Source organism: Pavona decussata, unplaced genomic scaffold, assembly GCF_977016875.1.
Source record: "Pavona decussata unplaced genomic scaffold, jaPavDecu1.1 SCAFFOLD_58, whole genome shotgun sequence".
NCBI lineage: Eukaryota > Metazoa > Cnidaria > Anthozoa > Scleractinia > Agariciidae > Pavona > Pavona decussata.
In genome coordinates, this window is record NW_028145480.1 from 5,030,746 (window position 1) to 5,040,000 (window position 9,255).

Below are 9,255 nucleotides of genomic sequence, written 5' to 3' on the forward strand. Positions count from 1 at the left end.
GAAAAGTTTACAGAAATTTGAGTGAGAGTGTAAGGGTGGAGCACAGGGTGGTTTGTGGGGAATAAGGCAGAAAAAATGGTGTCCTTGAACTATTTGAGTAGGAGTCAGCCAAAGAACCCCTACGATTTGGGGTGAAAGTGATCTGGCAGGGCACTGGAAACCCTCAGAAATTTTAAGTTGGGGCTGCGGAGGGAGACAGGGAGCACCAGGGAATTTTGGTTAGGTTGTCATCGTCGAAACAGAAAGCCACTCCAAATTGGGGTAGGGGTGTGCAGTCCACAGCTCAAGTCCCTTAGCCCTACTAATTCTCAGGAAGTACGATTTTTCGAACTCTATATCTTACACCAAGACCGACTTGTTTGTGGCACGATAAGCGCTTTTAAGCGCATGGTAGCTAACCTGGATTTAAAAATCCAAGTCCACTTAAAGTTTTTGTTCAAAGTTACTCCAGGATTGAAATCGGACTTTGGCCACGGACTCTGACCACTTTAAGGCTAAAATGAAAATGGTAAAACTATTCTAACTCCTTTTCAGACAAGAATGCTCGAGTCGACAATATTTCGGACAAAACCGGTTCGAGCCACACACTCCGTGAGGAGGCACACTGACCTATATGCTATGCAAACCAAAAATGAAGCTTAAAATATTTCAAACCACACTAGCCAAAATCCATCTCCTACTCCTAAAGAAAATGGTACCAAATTTATGACCTAGAACTCAATTTATTCGTGTTAGCGAGTGATCAGGATTCACAAAGGAATGTTGGATTGTATTGGAATGCATACTGGGGACTTTTTAACTTGTTCATTAAATTGCTTTATACGGTGCTGTCTACATTATAACAGACAAATTTGCGCAGGTTTGACTTTAAGCTTTAAATAAACTGGCTGCACGGGGGAAAAAAAAAGACAAAGAATCGTCCTACGTCAGGCTAATTGAAGCACTCGTTTCATCTTTCACTTTACCTGAGTATCAGGCCTTCCTAAGGGGAGGGAGGAAGGGATATAAAGACAGGCTCCACATGGGGAGAGGGCAGAGTGAACTCCTTGTGCACGACCCCAACGATCGCGCCATATCATGAATGAATGAATGAATGAATGAATGAATGAATGAATGAATGAATGAATGAATGAATGAATGAATGAATGAATGAATGAATGAATGAATGAATGAATGAATGAATGAATAACTTTTTTACAGTGTTTTTGACACTGTTTGCAACTTAAATATTCGATAAAGAAAATTACAGTAGTCAAAATAAGAATCCGCTATGCCAAACAATTAATGTACAGAAGTTGAAAATACAATTTCTATAAATTAAGATAAAATAAATATAATTGAGTATTTATGGTCTTTCACTTTCACTCGTATAATTAAGATGGTAATAAAATTGATAACAGTATCAAGCAGGCTTATGTAACGATTAGCACGCGCGTCATCGATTAGAACAGTAAGATCTATATTTCTAAAGTTGTCCAACTTCAATCTCTTTCTATCAGTTGTGCTTAATCTGCACCAAAGGTACGGACCGAGATATCTGATGAAGTGTTACCATAAGGAACTGAACAGCTCTGTTCTTAGATCGCAACAGCGAGTCGTTTATAAGTCGCTTTCAAATCGCAGTGAAAACGCCGATAAGTTCCCACTAAACATCGGCGCCATTAACAATCGCTGCTAAACTCCTTTGCTATAATCGTCCTTGTAAACGGAGTTACGCCAGATCATGAGGTAAAGTACGAGACACGAATTTACCCCCGATTATCAAAATGAATAATTGATTGCCAAAAAACCTCGGAAATTATTCAAAACAAATGGCTGTGTTTTTACTATTTTGAGATCCCAGACTCATTTTTGGCGGACGTCTCCGGAAACTATTGAGAAGGTTTAAGTACGTCTCTTGAAGCCCACTTCTAATGAAAATTATGGAAGCTATGTACTGCTTCCAAAGCGAGGTATGTCCTTTGGCGTTTTCTGGCATTATCGAGTCAACACAACTTGATTTGAGCAACTACGAGCTGTAAAAGACATCAGGAGATTGGAAGAAGGAATCTTACTCGTGACATGGCAACAGAAGAACTGAAGAGTGACAGAAATCAAAAGTATTTTGATTTCAACACATCCTTAGTATCAAGAATTCAATTTGACGAGGGTATGGAGGCTGAGCCGTGTTTATGGAACGTTTGCACAGGTTAGAATCTTATCTGAATATTTAGTTACTAATGACGTGGCTCAGAATATCGTATAAAAACAAAACAGAAGCGCCGCTCGAGTCCAAGCTTATACCACCAATGCAATTAGCCAATAATGATTATTATACTCGGTTTAATAATTTAATGAACTGCGTACAGTCCCGGAAGTATAGCGCTTGGTCTACTCTTGTTTGTGATCCGACGTACAGTCTAGTAAGAGATTCGTAAGTATTGTTCAGTCTACCAAGTAAACTGATCATACGTCGACTGCATCGATTCGCTTCAGTTCTATATCATTTGCCAATCGATTATCTTAATCATTGGATTTGAGTTTCATTTGCTTAGGATGAATAGATATTTCAAGTGATCTGCTGAGTTATTAACGGATTTGGAGAAGCAGGGACTCGTCTACAGAATCATCGATTTAAAATTTATTCAAGAAAAGCGCTTTCTGCCAAAGAAACATTAACATTGATAAATATTTACTCAGTGAAAATTCAGTATGTATTGATTACAAGAAAATTAGTAGACAGGACACATTTATGAGGGTAATCACAAAAGCAATACAAACACGCTATGAACAGAAAAGAAAAAAAAATATGACATCCTTGATCTTGATTTCAAATAAAACTCGGTGACAGCCAACAATATTTACAGCACCTGATTTGTATTTGGAACAATTGAGTCTCTTTCTACAAACAAGTCCAATAAATATTCTACCCGAGCAAGACAGGCAGTAGCACTCTGTTTTCAAAATCGATATATAATCGCCTTAAACCGCCAACAAAACGACGTGCAGTTTACACGAGCGATTTAAAATCGCCAATTTTAGTGGCAATTTTTGTAGCAAATTTAGGCCTGATTCCTGATCGTCTCATTTGAACTGCTCATTTGTACGTTGCGATTTTTGTTGGTTGAGAGAGCGCATGCAATGTTATCATGAATCACGAAGGTGCTTTGATGTGTTTATATTCGCATCGCAGTCAGTTCTGCTCTACCAAAACGCAACAAAATCGCAACCAAGTCTTCATATGCCACTAAAAAATCGCCCATAAATTTTCAGAAAAGAAAAAAAAAAAGTCGGCGCCATTAACAACCGTCATTAAAATCGTTGCTAAGATCGTTTGGAGTTAAACAACATACGTCATCATGACACAAGATATTATGAGACACGAATTTACAACCCGTAATCTAAATGAATAATTGATTACCAAAAAATCCTCAGCGATTATTCAAACAAAAAGCTATGTTTTAGCTATTTTTAAGAGCCCAAACGTTTCTTTTTTTTTTTTTTTTTTTCTTTTTTTATTTGCCGGACTTGCACTGACATTTGTAGACGTTTTTGAAAGTGCGTCAACTTATGCCTGCTCCTACTGAAAATTTAAGGAAGTTATACATTTCTGCGAAAGGGAGGAATGTCTTTCATCGTTTTCTTGCGTTATCAAGTCAACAGCTCTTGATTTGGGCAACAGCGAGCTATAAAGGACATGAGGAGAATGGAAGAAGGAAATATACAGAGCTAAGTCATGTAAGTCTTGCTCGTGACATGAGACCTGAAGAAGGCTAGGAGGGAGATAAATCATCACTAGTCGGCAAGCATGTGATTTGAACACATCCTTGGTGTCAAAAATTCACTATGACAAAGATATGAAGGCTGAGTCGAGTTTATGGAAAGTTTCTTCAGGTTTGTATCTTATCTGAATATATATTTACTAATGATGTGACTCGCATAAAAACAAAACAAGTGCGGCTCGAGCTAATTAAGTCTATCCCACTACTGTAAAGCCTATACAGATCATTACATTCATACAGTACAGATGTATTAATAACTTAGTGAATTGCATACGATCTCGGAAATATAGCTTTTGTTCCAGTATCATTTCTCTGGGCCAAGTAACTTCTTACTAAAAAGGAACAGAAATTAGTAACTACTATTAAGCCTGCTAAGTAAAAATTATATCGACTGTATCGATTCGCTTCAATGTCCGGTGTCAATTGAGCCTTTATTGCCGATCGATTTTCGTATTCACTACAGTTACAATTGCTTCATCTGAAAAGAAGTTTCAAGTGATTTTATGAGTTATTAACGGATTTGGGGAAGTAGGTTCACGTATTCAAAATCATCGGTTGAAATTTATTCAAGAAAAGCGCTTTCGGCCAAAGAAATATAAACAATGAGAAATATTTACTCAGTAAAAATTCAGTAGGCATTGATAACAAAAAAATTACTATACAGGACAGATTTTTATGACGGCAATAATAAAAGCAAACAAATATGCTACGAGCTGAACGGCAACTTGAATAGAAAAGATACGAGATTCTTGAACTAAGATCAATAAAAATCCATAATGTAGAGCCATTTTCAATACAGCGCCTGACTTGGGTTTGGGACAATTGAGTCTTTAAACAAACAAGTCATATTAATGTATGTTTTGTACGTTAATTTTTCTTCTCAGCGAAATTTTATATCAAAACGATGTTGCAAGAATCCCAAAAAGTGTGTAAAGAAATTAGCTGCTATAAAAATAGGTTTCAGTGTGTCAGGCCGGGACCGCAATGAAGAATGCCTTCAAAATGCCTAAGTATTTATCATTTACTGAAAGACGACTAAATGCAAAGGAAGTATTGAAATTATCGCTTCACAAACGATCTAAATTTATACTGTTGTTGACACCAAGTCTAAACAAGTTATGAAAGGGCAAGATGCATTCAACGACGGTTCATTTTAGTGAATATCTGTTCGCAAGGTCCAAATCATCTTAGAAATTTGGATAGAATTGCGGCCGGGAAAAACCAGTGTTTACTTTGCTGTTTGGTAACCTAAAACTTTAGTATAAACAGAGTAAAATCAATTCCTTTTGTTTTCGAAGAGACGAGAAACACCGTGAAGAGAACGAAATGAGGCCAGCTAAGATTTTCGGAAGGCCACAGGAACTCGAAAATTCGCAGCATAGCAATCGGTTCCCAAAAATATTCTGCATGCGACTTAAAAATGCAGCTAAAGAACCCTATCGAACTGATCAAACTGTGTTGGCGTACATACGGATATCCCTTTTGACGGGCCGAAAACTATCTTGGAATATAGGAAACGATTTTCACCGTATTTTCTTCAATATTCTTGCTAGGTGAACCCGATTCAAATGTCGATCCCGTGATTGTTACCGCTTACGCACAACTTTGGCTTTAGATCGACAAAAAAAAATATATGAAAATTTGAGAAAACTGACATTAATTTTTATCGTACCGTGCGAGTGTTTCGTGTTATTTGGTCCTTTGTGGGATAGAGATTTTGCTAATACTAATGTCTTCAGAGGGCAAACAAGTTTTTCTGCAGAATCCACCATAAATTAATGGAAGAAATATGGCAAAAATCCGTTCCCTGATAGGTAATTTTTTATGATTATTCCGCAGTCATGTGCACGGTCAAAGCGACATTAAATTCAATAGTCCTCGAGGAAATCGAACCAGCTCTCTTTACCATTGTTGTGCTTGTGTTTTTTAATGAATTATTCACTTGTGGTTTCAGACGAAAGAGGGAACGTTTAAGCATTAAAAGAGCTTTGGTTAAGTCAATGTATCGAAATCACATTTTTAAATCAATGTGCGGAGCGAGAGTGGAAAATTTAGTGGTGAAGTAAATTTTAAGGGGAAAATTTAAAGTAATAGTTGTTTTCGCGCAAGTCAATCTATATTGGAATATAGGAAACAACCTTTACAGTATTTTCTTAATATTCTCGCTAGGTGTCCCAAATTCAAATGACTATCCCGTGGCCGTTATCCCTTGCGCACAACTTTGGCTTTAGACCGACATAATAAGAACTGAAGGAAGAAAAATGACCTCATAATTAATTAATTAATTAATTTTTATCTTACCATGCGGGTGTTTCGTATTATTTCAGTTGGTCCTTTGCGGGAAGGATATTTTGTATATACTGATCTTTTCAGAGGGCAAATAATTTTTCTGCGGAATGACCCATAAATAATTGGAAGAAATATGGCAAAAAAGCGTTCTCTCTTCTAAGTAGTTTTTTATCCCAGATGATTTAGGATCCTCGAGGAAATCCATGAAACGAATTCATTTTAGCACTATTGTGCTTTTGCTTTTAATGAATTCTTCAGTTGTGTTTTTTAGACGAAAGATGGAAAGTTTAAGCTTTGGAAGAACTTTGGTTAAGTTAATATACCCAACTCACATTTTTAAATCAGTGTGCGGAGAGTGGAAAACTGATTCTGTGGTGCAGTACATTTTGCGGAGAATGTAAAGTAATCGCTTTCTGCGCAAGTTCATAACATCACCTTTTTTTTCTTTCTGAAAACAATAACAAAGATATTTATATAGCAAACGTTAGAACATTGTTTCATGCCATGCAGTAGCAGGGTGAAATATATTAACCGCTTTAAGACATCGCATCCCCATTCTGCCTGTGTGGGTAGTTCTATCTATATAATTATAAAAATAACCATGGGCCACGGAATCGGGATTATTGCTCTTAAAATTGTACTAAAATTGCTGATTAAACAATTGTTACGAGAAACAGAAACCGAAAATTTTCATTCTTTTTGAATATTCAAATCTTTACCCCGCAGCCAACCTTGCCCTTGACTCATGGTAAACAACGAACTCGACAAAACACGAATAAGAGTCCACACGAAGAATGAAAATTCTAACACTAACGAAAGTTGCTTATCGTTCCTTCACAGTGACTTGTTCAAGAAGTAATTGGAACAGATCTAGAGAGGCGACCTTCTTCGTCGATTTCAGGTTTGTCCTTTCAGTTGGTTTGTTCTCCCTTAACCGGCTGTTTTCGTTAGAAACTGATTACAGATTTAGCTGAGAGAAATGTAAAATTCTTATACTAATTAAGCCTTAATCCTTAACAGTGATTTTCTTTAGACTCTGGTCATCTTCTACGCAAACAAGATCGATAAAAATTGATGAAACTTTTAAAACTGAAATAAATCGTTCAAAAGCGTGCTGTTAAAACAGATATTTCAATTATTTTCACTCGGCTTCTCGTTTGTAATAACGAGGTTAAAAGAAACATAAAAGGGAAATTCCTCTTAAGTGTGTAAATAAAAAAAATTTTATCGGATATGTAAAAGTAATGATAAAATTAGAATTAACGGTAATCGAAGGCTTTTAATCTTTACATGGAAAATATTCGGTTTCTGACAGGGAAAAATTAAAGCAAAAATTGTTTAATGTAATACACTGTTTGGGGTACAAGGGTGATCCTAAAGATTTGCCGACTTGCTCTTCACGGTCTCCATCAATGAGATCTTTGTTTGCTTTGTCCGTTGCAGATCAGCGAGACCAAAATGGCGAGTATTCCGTGTAAAGTGTCTCCAGCCTTGTTGTCTTTACTTGTGATATCAGTCCTGGTTTATTTTGCCGCAGCGGACAACAAAACTAATCAACCATCTAACAACATGGTAAGCAACTAATTTGCTACATCTGTAAAACTCGAGAAAAATTTCCGTGGAAGGAAAATTAAACTATGACACTGAGTTCTTTATACATTACTTAGCTGATTCATAGTATTACCCAAGAATAAACCAACGTAAGAATATGTGAGGGATATACAATAGTTATTAGTGGAGGGAGGAAGGAGGGCGCTGCCTTTAAGGGTGTAGGGTTGTAGGTTGGTCACTATGATTGTTTTCAAATGGGTGAGACTTTTTGCAAATTATGTTCTGTAAAAAGATTTTGCCTATGAGAAGATTTGCATTTTTTTCTACAGCTATTCAAAGTACTAAAAATGAATAAACATATTAACATCAACATGCTGATTTTTTGTTCCAAACTAGCAACCACCACCCTTCTGGTATGGTGGCATTCCCGGCATGCATGGCAAGCCTGGTTCTCCTGGGTTACCAGGCCGTGACGGACGAGATGGCCGAGAGGGAGATAAAGGGGACCAGGGAAGGCCAGGGAGGACTGGACCCCAGGGACCCCCTGGTGTCAAGGGCCCGGCTGGTGCTAATGGAAAAGACGGTGCTAAGGGAAGGCCTGGTGTCCAGGGTCCTCCCGGGCAAAAAGGGCAGCGTGGAGAGACTGGAGCGAGTGGACTCCCTGGGACGCCAGGTGTGATGGCTTTTAGGAACTGGAAGGAGTGCGCCTGGAAAAACGTGCATGATCACAAAGATAAAGGTCTGATCAAGGTGAGGACTGACATAAGATAATATCTCTTTAATTAGGAGTCCAGTTTGTTTCATAAGAGCCTCTTTAAAAGAACGTTTTGTACTTCAATTTATGCCAAAATTTTAAGAACATAACAAGGACAAGCCAAAGTCTGAGATCTAGTCAATGTAGGTTCCCAATAATACAATCCCGTTATCAATAAAGATGAAAGATTTAATTTGACACATCATTCAGTTATGTTCTGACGTTTTGAGGTTTACTGAATAACGTTTTTAAAATAGAATTCGAGTTATCGTGTTCAATTTGAGCCAATGGAAGTAAATTAAGTATGAACTAGCCAAGAGTTCGAGTAAGCACGGTTCTACTCTATTTTAACGCTACCCGATGAAAAGTTTACTGAAAGTAACATTATTCTTGGAATTGTTTTTAAGAAATAGAAAGAGAAGAATCATCACATTTCAGTTGTTCGGTTTCTCTATCTTGGTCATTATGTTTTCCTCTCATTATACACGTTATGCCTTTGCTTCTTTGTTCTGTTTTTTTACCTTTTTTCTTCTCATATTCATTTATTTATTATACAGGATTGTGTGTTCACCAAGAACTTATCTCAGACATCCCTCCATGTTGCCTGGACTGGCGATCTTAGGGTCGCAAGCTGCACAAATTGTTGCAGACGCTGGTACTTTACTTTCGACGGTGCTGAATGTTCAGCTCCTCTTCCCATTGATGGTATTGTGCACTTGGGTAGTGTCAAAGGGATAAATACTCACCGCGTCCGCCATATTGAAGGACACTGCAACGACATCCACAAAGGAAAGGTGCGCGTGGGATTCTGGGTCGGCAAATGTCAAGGGTATGGAAATGCTGACACCTTCACGGGTATGCTTTCAGTGTCCCGGATCTTTGTGGAAGAAGTTCCTAAAG

At 37.6% G+C, this 9,255-nt stretch overlaps 1 protein-coding gene across 4 annotated transcripts in view; it reads left to right on the forward strand.

The window, feature by feature from the left end:
- The window catches only part of LOC146479825 (uncharacterized), an 82,556-nt gene that overhangs the window by 73,110 nt on the left and 191 nt on the right, over positions 1 to 9,255 (forward strand). For 3 of the 4 annotated variants that reach the window (XM_085110693.1, XM_085110695.1, XM_085110692.1), the window contains 3 exons: positions 7,494 to 7,622; positions 7,998 to 8,351; positions 8,913 to 9,255. The exon at positions 8,913 to 9,255 is cut by the window's right edge. In XM_085110693.1, the coding sequence (XP_084966819.1) occupies positions 7,509 to 7,622; positions 7,998 to 8,351; positions 8,913 to 9,255 (811 nt within the window). In that variant the 5' untranslated portion in view covers positions 7,494 to 7,508. Of the gene's footprint in view, positions 1 to 6,899; positions 6,952 to 7,493; positions 7,623 to 7,997; positions 8,352 to 8,912 lie in introns of those variants that run through there. The other variant, XM_085110694.1, reaches the window with a different exon arrangement.